Below are 18,208 nucleotides of genomic sequence, written 5' to 3'. Positions count from 1 at the left end.
AAACAAATATAATCAGACTTTTGCTTGTATGATTTGATTAACCGATTTTTTTCAAATTGACCGGTTTTCGAAATGGTAACATTTTGAAATGACTCAACGGTCACGTGACCATTCTCGCTTGGGTTTATAAAGTTGAAGAATTTGTGTTCTACGCTTGGCTTCATTAGTTGTCTCGTATTACAAATCTTATTGTGTATTTGTTGTTTTTGTGACTGAAAAAGCATTGCAAAATGTCATCAAAATCAAAAAAGACTGTAACATCATCGACCAATATAAGTGTTGTGTCTTCAGTGCAAAGCCCTCCTCAATCAAGCACTCCTGTTGGTAGCCGCCCTTCTAGTTCAGCCGGTCGCCCCAATAGCCCGTTAAGTCCAACAAGACATACTCGTCTACAAGAAAAAGATGCGTTACAAAATCTTAACGACCGCCTCGCAGCTTATATCGATAAGGTTCGCCAGCTCGAAAGTGAAAATTCAGGGTTACGCCGTGAGATACAAACAACACAGGAAGTGGTTACACGTGAGGTTTCCAACATCAAGGGAATGTATGAGCATGAATTACAAGATGCCAGAAAACTCTTAGATGATACCTCCAGAGAAAAAGCCAAATTGGAGATAGATTTGAAGAGACTGTACGAGGAAAATGATGACCTGAAAAAGCGGTAAGAATACACTGTTCATACAGTATAATTACAACACAATTTTAGATTACATTGAAACATGTATATACTAAGTATTCCTAAAATATCGTATTCAATATTTCTTCCGGCTAACCTTAGCATAGTTTACGTCATCGTCGTCATTTTGGTTCGGCGCGGTGTGACGGGCGCGCGACCTCGCCTTTACGACAGTGACATCATACCTCTATATAATTATCACAAAACACTGACATCTACACATAATATAGATATAAATGCAATCACTACAACCATGTCATAGATTTGTTTGTAAACAAATGTGTAGCCTAAATGAGTACAATGTCTATTCAGCAAAATTATTTTAATCGCTGAATCAATAATTCTTCAAGGTAACGATAGATGAATTTAAAGGTAAACATTAAGAAATAGCAATTCATGTTTTATCCAAGTATATATATATATTTGTTGCTCGTTTTATTGTTATGTTATATATATAATATCACATTAAATGACCTAAATCCCAATCTATTTGTATCAAGGTTTTTTTTCAGTAACGGATAAGAAATAGCGTCTGAATGTCTACATATTTTTGTTTCTATATCTTTATTTGTTTAATTATAACATTGTAGAATGTTTCGAAATGTCATAAAATAAGAATTTCAAAACCAATATACTATATGTAGTAACTATTTATTGAGTATAGTTTTTATTTAGGTAATAGATAATGATATATTTTTCAATTACTTCATAATCTAAGTTAATAATTGGGACATTGAAAAGCATAATATCCTTCTAATAAATTTAATTTGCATAATCAATTATAGTCCGAAATCAAGACAAATAAGTAACAAACAAAAAAAAAGTTAAATACAAATTTTATAACTTACAAAACATCTGCAAAGTAAATGTACTAGAAAATTCTCTCACACTCTTAGATTTATGATTTTTTTAATAATGTTTGTTGTTTACAAAAATATTTCATTTTTATTTTATTTTACTCTTTACAAATTTTAAGAAAACACACTTATCTAAGTGGATGTCTATTGCTTCATATTTGGAACCCTCATAAAAACTGTTTAAGTCCTCAACAAAGAGCATGAGATAAATAAATAAATCCCACGCTAGCTGACCCTTATGGGCCACTAACCCTATTTCCCTCTGCCAAAGCATTTTTCTCTATCTTTCTCACCTCTATTATTGTCATATTGACAAAACATCTAAAACTCCTTTAACTTTCTTAACCAATGAAGAAATGTAAAAACATCCCGTCTAAATGCAGTGACTTAGACAGTAAGAAACGAAATTAAACTTTGCCAAAATTACAACCAGTCTACCGATAACCGTGAAACAGATCATACACACATACAAAACGTCTCCGCAAACATCTTGCTCCCAAACTTTAAATTCAACTTACTATTTTATGTATTAATTTGTGTATTAGTAGTTAATCTTTGTTTCTTCTTTATAAATAAAGAAAATTAAATTAATATATGTGTTAATAGTTTAACTTAAAATAAACTAAATAAAACATCAGTATGGCTAAGTAACCGCCTAAAAAATAGTAAAAATCTCTACGCGACAATTATTAAATAAATATATAATAATTAACAAAATAAGTAATTCCCATTACTAAGCATTACAAAATAAAATACTCAAATTACATGCAGAACTTTTTTCATTAAAAAAGTGGTAACTTTAGGGTACAACTTTTTTTTTGGGTCCTGAATCATTTCCCATTATCTTACATTAAAAAATTTATACAGTAAAAACTTGAGAACCATGTCAAACATAAATATCTAAAACGATTCATTAACTTATACTTTTAAACATTATTCTTGCTTAAATAATTAGGTAAAATAAATATTATTAATTAAAATACCATAATAAAAATTTATCATTGTAACGAAAATTGAAGACATTATTAAAGATATCATTAAAAATAATTGATTGATAAAAAAACAGTCATAAATTCCTAAACTGATCAATAGTTAATTCAAATAAAGGTGGACATGTGGTCATTGTGTCGCCTTGCAACGGCTGCTGACCCTGACGGAAATACACCCACAGAATACAGTAAAGTCATGTATGACTTAATCACTCTGATATAAATTTGAAAATAGAACAAAAAAATATTTTTTTTTGAAGGCCATTATTCTGTGGCACTGGTTTCAGAACACCCTAGAAAATATATCGGAAACTTCATTTTTAATTAATAATTCAATGGTTCGATGACACTGGCGACTTTGTACGATTTGCTTGTTATAAAAAAAAATGTATTTACAAGAAAACGCTTCACTGAAGATGTAGTGGTTTTGTCCAGAAATTAAATAAGTTTATGTTAGTAAAGTTCATGAGAAATCTTCCAAATTTTAATTAAAATATTTTATTTTAAAAATATTTACATAGATAGAATACATTAAAAACAAAAATTGCTTTGTATTTATTGTTGCGTTACGACTCGCGAGGCTTAATACAACAAAAATAATTGATAAATAATCACTTCAACGCTAACATTTGTCGCTAGGTTACATTTCGCGCCCAAAATCTCTACCATTTGTATAACAAGTTTTAATAACAACAGTGTTAAACAAAAAAAAAAGATTAAATTTGTACACCGATTATGCTAAATCTAAATTCTGCTCAGATACGATATAATGACGTCACGGTCAAATGTAAGTGTGACTTATTTTAAGTATCACTGTCAGTTCATTTCGCGATATTGGCCACCCGAATTATTTTCTGGAGTTTTAATTTAAATACAACATAGTTCTAATTTAATTACGTCTCCCGCATGGAATTTGTAATCGCACATGTCGGTACGATCGTAATAGAAAATATTCTTCAAATAAACTTACAATTAGGAATGTTTTAAAAAAACTTAATTAATAATGAAATATAATACATCGTTGGTTTTTGTTTCGTATACAATTTTTTAAACGGAACACAATCGGTGAAATATTAAGCATTTTTGTACGTTTTACAAATCGGTCTCATAACTCGATCTTTAAATATTTGTTCCTCTACGTGATTTATCAGTATTTTTAATGCCTGATATTTAATATACAGAGTCGACACGACCTTGAATCGGTAGTGTATTTGTTATGGAGAACGAACGATTCATGTGATGCCTTGAGGTTATCATATTTTTCTTGTAACCGCTGTTTGCTGACTCGCCGGCATACTTTGACGAATACGTCATGTTTATAAAAATATACATTGATATTCCGTCCGTCTTGTTCACGTTTTATAACACAATTAGTGCACCTGTTACTTGTTAGCCACTTCTGTTGTCGAACTTTCAGTAGCTTCCATCGTATAATATATTCGACCCATATTAAATATCTAACTTTGATGTATGCGAACGAAGAAATGTAAAAGTAAAACTTTTTAAATATATGTAAAAAAAAAATAATCTAAAAGTAACAGGAGAGGTGTAAGTTGATCATTTCCGCATTCGATGCTATTTCCGTGACGGCCTGTTTACTAACTTCAGGACTCGTTTCCATAGGGAGTTAGTTATCTGATCGACATGTCACGCAACTTTCACAATATATTTCTATAATCGAGACTCACGAAAGAGCTATATACGTTACACTCATACTAATTCGCTGACCCCATTTCCGCGATGGTACATTTAATAGAACGAGGTCGTATACTTTTTCTTAAATTATATTATAGTGATGCTTTTTTTCTTTTTAATAATCGGTTAATTGTTATACAGCCTAGATAAGAAGACCAAGGATTGTCAGCAGGCTGAAAATTTGGCGCGTCACTATGAGACCCGTTTCACCGAGGAGAGCAACAAATATAACACAGCACTCGCAGACAAGAAGAAGGCTCAAGATGAGGCCAGGGTGAGACTCGCTTAATACGTGTTTAACTCGACATTACACTGACTCGATAAAGGTGACATACGATTGTATGCATTATTTATTATCAGTGTTTATACTTGAAATAAATTAAACAAATTTGGCTTTACTCGGTGTCGAGGTTGAAAACGAATTGTTAAATAAATTAAGACTTTACAAAAAGAAAGTTATATATTGTAAAAAATATTTTGTAGATTTAAGAATATTGGCTATAAAAACGTGATGCTTTTGTCCGTCCTACTGTTACTATATCCGTCTACATAACTCGCATTAAAAGCTACAATCGAATTAAAAATAAAAAGTTTATAACAAAAGAAAACGAAAATTGTGAGTAAATAGTAAATTTCGTAAATGTTATACACAGGATCTCGCCAAGGAGTTGGAGAAATTGCGGAAGGTGTACGCTGAAGCGCGCAAGACCTTAGAAGATGAGATGCTGTGTCGCATTGATATGGAGAATACGGTGCAGAGCCTCAGAGAGGAGCTGTCCTTCAAGGAACAGGTGTTCCAGCAGGAGATGCAGGAGACGCGCACCAGGAGACAGGTGGAGATCTCCGAGATCGGTCAGTCTACACACGATTAACACTATCTATATAATGTTATAATCTATTTCTATATCAAAAAAGCTAAGCTAAGCTAAAATCGTTTCATTTTTGTGACTTAGAATATCGTTAGTGATAGTAAAAAAATATACCCAACACAAAGTGTGTCACAGCCTTAATCGTAACGCTCGGATAACATTCATGTTAATTAATTAGCTATCAGTTAATAGGAGTATCATTAGTGTTTGATGTCTGTTTCATTAAAATTGTTTGTTTAGACGGACGCCTGGCCCAGCAGTATGAGGCGAAACTGCAGCAGAGTCTTCAGGAACTACGCGAGCAACAGGAAGCTAACATCAAGGCGAATCGTGATGAAATAGAGGCCTTATACGAGAACAAGGTGAGGCTACACGACCTGTGACCTAGAGCACACATCTAGATCCTGAATGCACTACGCTCGAGATTTTTTTATCATTGAAAATGTTATCTTCATTATCATTACCATCAGATAATTAACGAAATTACATTCCTATTTGTTGCTTTTTAAAGTAAATATTTAATTTGCTACGCACACAAAAATAGAATTGAAAGAATGCGTTCATTATATTATTACATGTTTTAGGATAAAATTTTAATTTAAAAAAATTTCGTTAACGCAATATGAATCTTTTAAAAGTATAATATTTTCTTATTAAATCGCTACGGGTACATTGTTTATTTTTAATCCTATTTAAAAGTGTATGTTACGACTCATTAGTCTTCTAAAGCATTAAACACACCTCTTATTATTTGTTGTAACTAAAGAAGAGAAACTCTGATATATAATAGTTAGTTTATCTCGCTTTCTTATAAATGTAATAATTATTTGCAGTTGAAGAATCTACAATCGGCGGCTACTCGTAACAACACAGCTGCGACCGTGGCCGTCGACGAGCTCAGGACCATGCGGACAAGGATCGACTCGCTGAACAGTACCCTCAACGATCTGGAGAACAAGAACGCTGCTCTCAGCGTTAGTATACTACAATAACAATACAAAAATATATAGCTTCAGATTAGTTAAAATGCAGTCTGTCAATAAAAGCAAACCATATTAAATGATGCAAATCAAACAGAACCGCTGCCGCGAACTCGAACGCCAACTAGAATCCGAGCGAGCTCGTCACGCCGAGGACCTGGCGTCCCTGGAACAAGAACTGGCGCGGCTGAGAGACGAGATGGCGTCTCAGCTCAGGGAGTACGCCACACTCATGGACATCAAGTGCTCGCTGGACCACGAGATCGCCACCTACCGCGCGCTCATCGAGGGCGAGGAGGACAGGTACGTGACTTAACATTGTTGAACACATGCCGCTACATACTATCAAAAAAACTTTTAGTGTAATTCATACAGATCTTCCATTTCCTTTAATGAGTTACTAATTAAAAGCATGTTTTCCATTCTTCGCTATATTTTTATCTGATGCTATTCACACAATAATGATTTTTTTTTAATTATAATTATCACATAACTCTTAATCAGATCACTAAATATAACAGATTTTTAATTTTATGTAAAGAACTAACATTAAAACCTTAACCTTAACTTGATAGATATAAATAAATTTAAAATAATATTTGTTGCTTGGTTATTTTTCCAAGATCTTTTCTGACCTTTTCCATTCCTTTTTATTTTGCAAATGTTAAATAAAGTACAGCAAGTGTTTATATGTCTTATATTACTACAGGTTGAACCTCACGTCTCAGTCCCCCGGCCGTGAGTCCCGTGCGTCCATGAGCGCCTCAGGTAGTGGTCGCGTCACACCAGGTCGGCGGGCGACTCCTCTCCGCGCCGCTCGTAAGCGCACCTTGCTAGATGAAAGTGAAGAACGCAGCCTTCAAGACTTCAGCGTCACGTCCAGCGCTAAAGGAGACCTGGAGGTCGCCGAGGCCTGCCCAGAGGGAGCGTTCGTCAAGATCCGCAATAAAGGAAAGAAGGTCCGTCAAACAGATTCCCTTACTTTTAAAAATTGAGATATTTGTGTCACGGACAAAGAAAATAAGGTGAAAACTCGTTTATCCGAAGTAATTGTTGTCGTTTGGCATTCAGATAATTGAAAATCTAGTTAGTGGAATGTCTGTGCTGTGTAGTAATCTATGTTTTATGTTAGTGAAAAACAAAAAATACATGCTATGTCTGTTAAGAGATACATTTTACAATATACGAGGTATGCACTTGTTTATGTACATTAATATATATATATATATATATATATATCTTATAAAGTACTCCAGCCTTTATCAGAAATGAAAAATTAAGGTCCGTCCGTACGTTTCATTTGTTTACAATATAAATTTGGTCATCATGAAATCAAATAATAATATAAATTTCGTTTCAAATATATAGTATGTGTCCTATATCCCGAAATCGTTCCTACCACAACGGTTTTACAAACTCACAGTATAACTGTCTATTTCTTTCTCGCCACTAACAATAAAGAAACGCGTGGGGCGGCGGTTCCCAAGGCTGAATTTGACTTGGAGACATTTAGTGTTGTCGATTTCGATTGATAGTGCGGATAATCGAGAATCGGGACAGCCGAGGCCCGGTTTATCGAGTTGCTAAAAATTAAGACACCGATCAATTATTTCTTCATCTACAGCTATATAATTTATTGAAATATATATCTTTTTCTACCGTAAATACATTTTGTAATTTATCTGTGATTCAGTATAGTGTATTCAGTAACATTAATAATTATATTTAAAAAGGAGCTGAGCTTGGGCGGATACCAGATCCTTCGCAAGGCTGGTGACCAGGAGACTCTGTTCAAGTTCCACCGAACAGTGAAATTGGAGCCGGGCGCGGTTAGTACGGTGTGGTCGGCGGACGTGGGAGCCCATCACGACCCGCCCACCAGCATCGTTATGAAGGAACAGAAGTGGTTCGTGGCCGACTCCTTCGTTACATCGTTACTTAATAATGATGGAGAAGTGAGTATTCATTAATTTGAACATTCTGTATTTAGATAGACGCCTTGTAGAATTATTAAGATTTCGCGGTAGACGGTACATAATGTCTAAAATTTATTTTGTATTTCCAGGAGGTAGCGGTGTCCGAGAGACAACGACGACAGATAAGTACAAGTGCGCAGCGACACCGGGAACTAGCACACAAGTTCCCACGTCGCGAACAGGTAGAGCATTTATAAAAAATATATAAAACATTGATATGACGGTCTTGAAATCGTTGTTGTAAAACTAAATTTAAATAACTTTAATTACAGCAACTGGGCGAAATTCGTGAAGGTGAAGAGAATTGTCGTATTATGTAAGGAAGAAAAGATACATCGCTCGATCAACGACAGTGCGGTTTCTTCTACACGGCGCCTCCAAATCTCTCTTAGGTTTCAATTTCGCCCCGTGGGCCACTTCCCGTCTGGATCGTATCCGGTACTGACATGAGACTATGGATGGGCAAATCTTAGGTACCTTAGTACAAATCACAATGTATGCCATAGTGTTACCGCTTCCATAATCCGAACCTTTCCCATCTGTGGTGCCATTACAGTGCCTTCTAAATTATGAATTTGTCATTTTGACGAAAGATTTACATCACTTATATAAAAGTTAATGTACAATTTTACATATTTTTTTGTGTAATTAGAAAGCTCACTGCCATTAATTGGCTACTCACATAAATGATTGTGGACACAGTACAAAAATATGTTCACAGTGTTGTTATTGATAAGAATAGATATGTAAAATAATAGATTTTTAATTTCTTAGTTTCTCCCCACCCGTCACTGCAATATATGGTGTGAAAGTTTGTCAGTCATTAACGTTACAGCGCAGTAGATATGATCTACTCGATATCTATCTTCTCGTTAGCTACCGACTAGGAATTAACTTCATTAGTGTAAGGTGTTTGACCGTATCATGGATGTCAATTTAAAATAAGAAGAGGCATTAACATTATTTAATTGTCATATTGTCATAACCAGTGCTGGTGCAAGTCTCAAATAGGATTTTACAGATCCGGAGATGGTATAGGAGCATTTACAAATGCCATGGAGTCATCGTAATTATTATTTTTTTTACTAATATATATCACATAACATTTGATTTATCGTAAGTTATAACTAAGTAAGTAATTTTCACATGGTTTATCAATGAAAGAGGATAGAATCTATAATTTTCTTGTATTTTGTTTTTTTTTTTAAAGAAGAATCATGATACTTTTATTTCTTTAGAATAATATGAATTTTCCATGTGTAAATTATAAATAAAAATAAAAGATTTATATAGGTTTAATATATTGTGACTTTTATTTTCGCCTCACCACTTTTTGTAGTCATTGTTATCTAGTGACAAATAAAATTATAAGTCAAAGGGTCTGTTCCGAGTTTCAAGTTAACAGCTTCTCAACAAATGCATGTGAATGTTATGCGACACTAACACCAAAACTGCAAAAGTTTAATCCTTAGAACGTATATTTCTGTGTGTTCTGGCTTGTCGCTGGAATGGCTGGACCTTTTTTGACGGGGATTTCACTCAGGTAGATAATGTAATAAGGCGTAAATTAGATACTTTTATAACGGACTAAAAAAAAGAAGGTATCTATTTAAATTTATCTTTAGGTTAACAGTCTTTTAATTAAAGAGTTTTTAATTCAAAGGGCATTTTATTGAAGTAGTTTAATGGCGAGGGCATTGTTTTAAATTAGTTGATATATATGCTTTGTGGCATGCTTTACAAGAACTAAGATGAAAGGGAACTCCATTATGTGAGCTGTTTTTTTTTATTTGGACCTTGCTTGATGAGAGTAAAATGTAGTGCTATTTAATTGAACTTAAATTTCAAAAACCATTTCTTATACTTATAATCATATGAAAATCCTAATTAAAATAAGGTTATTTGGGTCGCCTTTCCTTCTTTATAGAAGACTTAATTATGGACATCTACCAACTTTCTTAAATATGTAATTTTAGGAGGTAAAATTGGACGAGGTGTACAGATCTTAAAATGTTTTGATCGAATAGTAAGTATAATATTAAGACCGTGATCATATATTCTTTACTTTGCTTGACGTTTCGGCCATATTGCGCTGGCGTGCTCACAGGTTGGTCAAAATTAGAAGAGCAAAACTTATGTTACAAAAGTATGGTCGGTTAACATTAGTAATATTAATTTGGTAAAATTAAACTTTCTAATAAGAATAAATTAAGAACCAAACTTAGTTTTAACAAATATGCGAAAACTGAACAATCATAACCAATACGTACTATAGTCTATAATATATCCACTTCTGTGATAATAGCAATAAATTTAATAAATTGATGGTTTTGTTGGTCTCTACCTGTTTAATTTTTCTTGAAACCGTGTAAAACAGACAAAATAAGTCGTATTAAATCATATGACATTTAACAGATGGCGCTGTTAGTGATTGACCGTAATTTTTAGGCAGATTAGTACAGGTTATTTAACTATTTTTAATAAAATTTTTGGTTAATGTTAACAAAAGTGAAGACGTTAGCTAAATCAGCCCATAAAAAGATTATAATGTTCATTACCCATTAGCCATTATGTCAATTGTCATTGTCAAAACCGTATTTAAATACTTACATTACAAAAATATATCAACACAGTAATATTCACAATGCACACTTAATAGAAAATTTTTGACTTAAATTGTAATAAAAAACAAAATTAGAATTAATTTCGGTAAGTCTTTTCTACCATTAATATAATCAAAGATTACATTTAGCTTCACAGAATTATAAGAAAGTTTATAGTTCACAATATTTTAAATTTTTGAGAACTTAAATAAGAATAAAATTATTTATACAGAATATAAAAAATTGTATGGATCAAACCAATATTAGGATCTAAAACTTACGAATAATATACTTTTAATTCCAGGTGTAATTCATTAGTGCTTAAATTTTGTTTTTAAAACATTTTTATTGATAGTTACAAATAATAAAATTAATATATAAATGCTGCTTTCTGATCCTAAACACCTAAAAAAAGAATATTATTCAATGACACCTAATAATCCTGTATTTCTATTAAACTTGTTAACAAGAGAGTCCATCAAAAAAAGGCAAATGAATGTTTGTAAATATATAATACTCATCATTTTGTCACTGAATACAGATTAATTAATCTGAATTTCATACATTCTCATTCTTGGGTGTGCAAGATTTCTTTCATAACTAAACCTTAACTAACCTACAACCATAATGGGAAGTAATAGATAAAGAAACAAAAAATAATTAACTAATACTTATACAAATAATAGTATTGTAGTAAATAAAAATTTAAAACCATAAAAGATGGATGTATGCATATCGTCCTTTAACTTTCAATAACAATAAAAAAACACTGTTTCTAATGTGGTAGCTATTTTTAGACTTATGCCTATTTATAGAGCTTTAAAAGATCAGTTTTATTTTGTTATTAATTGAAACATAAAAATAATGTTTTAGTTACAAAACAAAATATTCTTCCTCAAATGATACCATTAGATTTTTTTTACATTAATCATTTTTGATATGTTTGGGGTGAAGCTGTCAAATATGTTTGCAAAGTCAAGAAGGGTTGGACGTTTGAAAAATAAGAAACCATTGCAATTTTCTATCCATTTAGTTTGTGTATTTTCAATACTTAAAAGCTGTTTGTGCAAAATTTTTCTAGTTCTTGTTAAATCAATTATTATCTATAGCCGATTAGGATGAAATTTACAAAGATTTAAATAATAATACCTACTTATTTTATTTGGTTTGTCCCTGATAGTATATAGTTATATTATATTGTTTCTTAATAGAAAAATAAATACTAACCAATTAATTTGTGGTGTGATTTTTTAAAACCTTGATTAAAGTGACATTTTCTTTTTAATCATTGGTATATTATAGGAAGATATCGATTTAATTGGTTCTAAGAAATCAATAGTAGGGAAGATATACATAATACAGCCATTAATTTAATAATTATTTATTAAAATAATTAATAATCTGCTGGATTGATTTCGAAATACATTATAAATGAAATCATTCAAATGATAGACGTACATTAGAACTTATTATAATCACTATTCATACCAACGAGAATTTGCGCCAAGCGCGTTTTACTTCCCATTCCTATACCGCGGCCATATACTATGCGACATGCGATAGACGAACGATTAATTATTTTTGTAATACAGTTTAAGTTTTACTTTCAAATGAACAAGATAAAAAAATTACAAACGATCACATTGTGATATCAAAAAATATATTTATATGAATTGCAGGTAACGAAAAATTAAGAAATTAGCTTATACATAGAAGCTTTTTAATTAAATAAAATAAAAAAATATTATTAGGTATGTAACACCGGATATGATGACAATGTTTTTTTAGTCATATTGAAAACCAAGTTCGATCAATTTTTTTATACGTATTTCGAGTAAACCGTCTTGGTGAACCACAGAGTATCCAGCGAAATCAGTAAGATCAAAATAATACTTGATAAGGAAGGTCTTGAAAAGTTTTTAGTAATAATAATGTTGTCGAGACGTTTGTTAAAAAGTTTTGTAGTCCTCAAACCCCGCTCTTCCATCAGAAAGTACTGTGTAGTAATGTGGAACCATATATATAAAAAATATGTTTCAATTAAAGAACTTTCTTATTGTTGTATATAATGACATAATATGTTCTTAAAATTTATTGCTAAATACCTACCAATAGATTTACTATGTTAAAGTATATATCTAGTATCTACCACTTATCTAACTAGGATTAGTTATAGATGAAATGGAATTACTCTTATCTCGATTGCCGCAGGATTGAAAGATTATGCAATTACGTCTTAGAACTTATTGTCTTAAAGAAAGGTTTTTATTTAAAAAGGTTCGTTTTGCTTTAGTATAAACATGTCATATTAAGAAAAGCGGGTCGCAATGTTACTAAATGTTCTAAAACAGAGAACTTTACTCAGCAAAATGCTTTAAAAAGCTTTTAGCATAAAGTCACAGTATAGCTTGTGATGAGAATAATTTCAATATCTTAAAATAGAAACGAGCTAAATTTAAGTATAGGTGATAGTTGCAGTGGGATACTCCGCAACGTGTAAAATGGAATACATATATATATATATATTAATATACCTAAAGAAATATATAACTTTCAAAACACTAACGCATTCTTCGCACGTCATGTTTTTAAAGACGATTTTTATAACGACGAAGTATTTAGGTACGTCGTACAATTATAGAGGTACCCAACATTAAGTTAGCTGTGAAAAATATGCATCTAGGTCCATATTTACGAAATATCTATAATCTACATATTTTTAAATATTTATCTTTTTATTTTATGGTTCACTCTAACAAATTATAGGTTATGTTAAAACGTCAAAAAAGGAAAACAAAAAAAAAATCAGAAAAGAGGTGCCTATACTGCCATTGGCGCCTTTTATTTATTTGATGTCAGTTTTTAGGGCCACTTGTCTCTGTGTAAGACGAATATAATCAGTTTATAATATTTCGAACTTAAGTTGTATTCCGACGCCTTTTCGGCAGTACCTAACGGATGAAAATTATTAAAAATGGGTCCTTATTGTAATGAATACTTCAGTACAAGAAACTGCAGACATTAGTTATAAACAACCATCTATTTGGGACACCGCTTCAATGCAATTCCTTTCACTGTCAGATTCATTTAATTAAAGTTATAACCTTTAAATAATACTGATTTTTATTTGTCATTTATTTGTGTTAAAATATATGAGGAGGAATTTTGTACCTCTTGAGATAAGGTTTAGGTTTCCCTGAGGCTGTATTAGCGATCTAATATTTTCTTTTGGGTTGAAGCATTGTCTTGAGCTCATATATAATCCTGTCCACTGTCTCTGTATATAGTTAACTGCTTGAAGAAATCAAAATGGAGTAAGTGACTTCTTTTGTAACCTGATCCGGAATTGGCACATTTTTGTTTGTCAGTTTAGTTTAGAGGATTTACCGGATAATCTTTTCGGTTGGAAGAAGACCGGCATCTGCTATCAGATATGTGCGTCAACGTTATTTGCTTTCATGTTATTCCTTCCCGTGTGGGTACGTTTTGTATGTGACTAGCTTCCGTAACGTCAGCTTCGCTTTTATAAATAAGTCTAATTATATCGCATACAGTCTGAACATCCGGGCGGTTCTACCGTTTTTGCGCCTTGACCCAAGTGGGCGTAACAGCGCAATAGGTCACGGGGGAAAGCGTCGCGGGGGGTCTATTTAGACGGGCGTAGTAGCGTAGTGACGTCACGACGCGCTGTATCGACCCCGCCAGCCGTCAAAACACTCCCCCCTCGCACCTCCAGCACCCCCCGGACCCCTCCCTCAGCACCCTTCGGCCCGCAACGCGCATCTACGCAGCGCGCTGCCCGGAAACTTATATAGGAAGTATCAGGAGTCAGGACCTACTTCGAGTAATAGCATCGGTACATCCACATACATTAAGAAATTAACGCCCGTCCGCTTATCTGAAATTTGTATCTAAGTAATGATAAAATCGATTTGTTCTTATCATGATTATCATGTAATAATCGGAATAAGTATACGCAATAAAAAAAAAGTTCCTGATTTATAATATTTATTTTTAAAATATAAAAATAGATTTTCGACATTGACGTCTGATTTCAAAGAAAATGCTTAATTACTTTGATACAATGTAACAGGAAAACCAACCAAATAAGTTTAATCACCATTCCGTAAATCTATGACTGTTTACTATTTCGTATCGGATTCATGAACGAATTGCAAACCGCAATTAGTACAATTGATTACTGAACCATCCATATTATAATGACGTATTGTACTGTGTTATATTGTTACCAAACCGGTTTATTTGGACAGTCGACACCTTGTCGTCCATTACTCCATCAATGTCAAGAGTCATGTTTTGGTCAAGCCAAATAGGCTTTAACTATGTGCGCAGTTCCCGTGAAGTAGTGAGGTGGAACTTTCCTCGATATTTTTGTCTGTATGTTTCGACCTTGGCCCACATCGACGCTGGGTTTTACGCAGTTTCATCAGTACATAAGTCTTATATGCTATGAAATATACCGGATGTGCTCTATTGTACTGTTCCTAAGTAAAAGATCGAATGTGAATTAATTTTTTAATAGTTTTTAATATCTCAGGGATTTAAAATACAATGGGGCCAAAAACGAAAACTGTAAATAAATGTATTTTTTATTTTTATTCAATCTAATTCTCTATTTCTTAGGTACCGTGTGATTTTCTGAACGGAAATTGTGCAAGGGATTTAGTTAATATAAAATCACAATTATCTAAGTAATAACCAGTGTCTTTTTGCAGATAAGTAAAATTATCAAGCTGCTATGGACACTTCCAATAAAAACTTGAAACGCTTTAAGAAAATTCCCATTTACGTAGTAGAGGAACATAACGACGCATTGCAATTTATATATTCCGCGATCGGTGGCAATAAGTTACCCGTAGAAGGCACAACCTTATTGCATCTAGATGCGCACCCAGACATGCTCATAGATCGTAAATTAAAAGGCAGTGAAGCTCGATCGGGGAGAAAGCTATTGCCTTTGTTGCAAATAGAAAATTGGATAACACCAGCGGCCGCCGCCGGCCACATCGGACGGGTGGTGTGGATGCGACCACCGTGGGCGAAACAATTCACCGACGGAACTCGCATCATTCACGTCGGAGATCACCCCGACACTGGTCTCATTCGTGTGGACTGCAAGGAATCTTATTACATGTCCGACGCTTTGTACTCCGCCGAGTTGAACAATAAAAAGAAATTCATATTCACCGTAGCAGAACTCGCCGATAATAATATAGACGGCATCGCAACGCTGTCACAATCACTGGGCATAACTGAGCCATATGTACTGGACATAGATTTAGATTTCTTCAGCACGGGGAACCCATTCCTCGATCTGTACAAAAATATTCAACTATATGATCGACTGGAGCCAATATTCTCGTTCAAAATGCCGTCCGATACTGACGACCTTACCTTACAGAGATTCAACGAAACGAGAGAGAATCAACTCGACGAATTAGAAAATATGTTTGCGTGTTTAGAAAAATATGGGAATTTACAAAAATACAGAGGACCAAAAACGGAATTGTATGAAAAGGTGAATTACGACAGCCAAAAAAAATTTAATCAGTTCAGTTTATGACGTGATAATTCATTTACTATATCTGTTTAGGTCTGCGGTTTGTTTGAGGTTGTGAAAGCTGAGGCTGATAGACTCGGGGAACCACCGGATTGGTGGGCAGTGTTCGCTGGCGGCTGTACCAGAGACCAGGGCGGTCTGCCTTACAACATAACAACTGAAGAAGAAATACAGAAAACTGTGGAGAACACTCTGAAACCTTTCCTGCTAGAAATACCGCGACCTGTTCTAATAACAGTAGCGAGATCCACGGACGACGGCTATTGTCCGCCGCATCAAGTAGGAACAATCACGTTATTAGCAAGTTTAATAAATTTAATCTACACAATCTTTAATCAACTAAAAACAAGCGTAGAAATTAATGTAATAAAATGTCCAAACATAACATCATAAAATAAGTCAAAGGACATCTATTATTTTGTTTATTTCATTATAATTCACAATTAATGCACTTTTGTTCCAGGTGGATTTCATACAGTCCCTAGTATTAAAGACTCTACAAGAAGTGTACCAAACTGATAAGCCTGTGATGCACTATTTAGATAATAATTAAATTTACACGTTTTTTTTTATTAAAATCTTTGCCTTTCAATCGATGTCGAACTAAGTTGTAATCCAAAGCATCGGCGACTCAACGGCGCAATTTTCTCGTTTTACTGCCAAATGCAATGTTATTAGCCTTGCAGTATGTCCTTAACGGGCAGTTATGACGTCATAACGGCAAATAAATCCATCTTTTATCTTTAAAATGTTTTACACGATTAACTTCATAGTATACTTCAGAATTTAAGTGCTCGAATCTGACGTTTGATCAAATAACACATAACGTTTGGATAGATTTATTATTATTAACCTTACCAGAACTTCGATAGTTTGATAAAGCAAACTGGTCCATAAAATATATATCTTACATAAAATTAAAAAAATTAATCGTTAGTTTATATTTGTATACATATTCTAAACACTAACTTTTTCTGTGCATTGAATATCCGGCGGCCGTCACGACGATTCAACGTTCAGTGCGTCAGACGTGAGACGGTGTCAGCGGTTCGAAGATGCGCAATAAATACACTAATTAGCTCAATGATTTTCACATTGCCCGCAATAAGAAGTGACTTGGACGAGGCACGAGTTAGCGGCGGCGGGTCAGGTCAATTAGCAATAATCAGTGGATCACAGATGCCGAGATGTAAATTTCGTCGCCTCTGATATGGGAGCGTAATACTTATTAAGGAGAATAATAGTCATATTTTTTGTACCTGTTTTATTAACAAAAAGTCTTGATAGATTGATGGATTCTTATAGATCAGTATGTCATATGATACGAGTGGAACTCAGCTATCAAAACAAACATTATAAATGATTAATTTCAAACAATAGTGTAAACGGAACCTTTGAGCTTTTACTGTAGTAAATAGTTAATGTTTAATAATAACTCAACAGAATTCATACACTTGCTTAAAACTATTTTTTCTGTACATTATTATTTATTAGGATATTCGATGTTTCGAATTAGAGACGAAACTTCATAGCATTCCGTGCGGGTGCAGGGTCCGTCGCGTAGCAGGGAGAGGAGCTTTAACAATGCTTAGGACTTGCGACCAAGGTCTAAGTTTAAGGGGCCCAATCTAACGCGCGATAAACGGTCACTTCCACCGCCAAAGCTCCTCTCACTACCTAACAAAATTCAAAACGAACTTACTAGGGATGCGTTCGAAGTACCTTCTAAGAATTAATTGATGTAAGTTCTGGATAGGCCCAAGCTTTTCAGTTGGTTGTTGAGAGTTTTAGTCGTAATACCTCTTGCTCCTACTTCTACCGTTTACAAATTTACGTTGAACCTATTCTAAGCGAATTCGTTAGTGAGCTCGTAATACTGGTTGAACTTGATGGCATGTTCTTTGAGGATGCCAGTTTCCCAATTAACCGTAATCTCTATTAACACAACGTTCTTTAAAATTTTCGTATACAGAACAATGTCT

The 18,208-nt window shown here is 33.5% G+C and overlaps 2 protein-coding genes across 3 annotated transcripts; both read left to right on the top strand.

Annotated features, from left to right (window-relative positions):
- Positions 1–101: 101 nt before the first annotated feature.
- On the top strand, positions 102–9,343 carry LOC116777750 (lamin-C-like). Its single transcript, XM_061529745.1, has 10 exons — positions 102–661; positions 4,359–4,491; positions 4,871–5,069; positions 5,327–5,448; positions 5,920–6,060; positions 6,164–6,369; positions 6,776–7,025; positions 7,800–8,021; positions 8,132–8,224; positions 8,315–9,343. The coding sequence occupies exons 1-10, from the start codon at positions 231–233 to the stop codon at positions 8,360–8,362; spliced, it is 1,845 nt and encodes a 614-aa protein (XP_061385729.1). The 5' UTR covers positions 102–230; the 3' UTR covers positions 8,363–9,343.
- Positions 9,344–9,481: 138 nt separating this feature from the next.
- Positions 9,482–16,818, top strand: LOC116777743 (UPF0489 protein C5orf22 homolog). 2 transcript variants are annotated; one of them, XM_061529746.1, is made up of 4 exons: positions 9,482–10,751; positions 15,382–16,184; positions 16,260–16,505; positions 16,690–16,818. In XM_061529746.1, exons 2-4 carry the CDS (start codon positions 15,405–15,407, stop codon positions 16,777–16,779), a joined length of 1,116 nt encoding a protein of 371 aa, XP_061385730.1. In that variant the 5' UTR covers positions 9,482–10,751; positions 15,382–15,404; the 3' UTR covers positions 16,780–16,818. The 2 variants fall into 2 exon arrangements, with proteins under 2 accessions (XP_061385730.1, XP_061385731.1); XM_061529747.1 differs by lacking the exon at positions 9,482–10,751 and adding an exon at positions 13,412–14,501.
- Positions 16,819–18,208: the final 1,390 nt, after the last annotated feature.

This window comes from Danaus plexippus, chromosome 6 (genome assembly GCF_018135715.1).
Source record: "Danaus plexippus chromosome 6, MEX_DaPlex, whole genome shotgun sequence".
In the NCBI taxonomy this organism is placed as follows: Eukaryota; Metazoa; Arthropoda; class Insecta; order Lepidoptera; family Nymphalidae; genus Danaus; species Danaus plexippus.
This window is presented reverse-complemented; position numbering and strand designations above follow the sequence as displayed.

Coding starts and splice junctions, on each gene's coding strand:
- LOC116777750 (XM_061529745.1), top strand. CDS start 231: ATGTCATCAAAATCAAAAAAGACTGTAACATCATCGACCAATATAAGT. Junction 5,449..5,919: donor AGGCCTTATACGAGAACAAG/GTGAGGCTACAC, acceptor AATTATTTGCAG/TTGAAGAATCTACAATCGGC. Junction 8,225..8,314: donor AGTTCCCACGTCGCGAACAG/GTAGAGCATTTA, acceptor CTTTAATTACAG/CAACTGGGCGAAATTCGTGA.
- LOC116777743 (XM_061529746.1), top strand. CDS start 15,405: ATGGACACTTCCAATAAAAACTTGAAACGCTTTAAGAAAATTCCCATT. Junction 16,185..16,259: donor AAACGGAATTGTATGAAAAG/GTGAATTACGAC, acceptor ATATCTGTTTAG/GTCTGCGGTTTGTTTGAGGT. Junction 16,506..16,689: donor GCTATTGTCCGCCGCATCAA/GTAGGAACAATC, acceptor CTTTTGTTCCAG/GTGGATTTCATACAGTCCCT.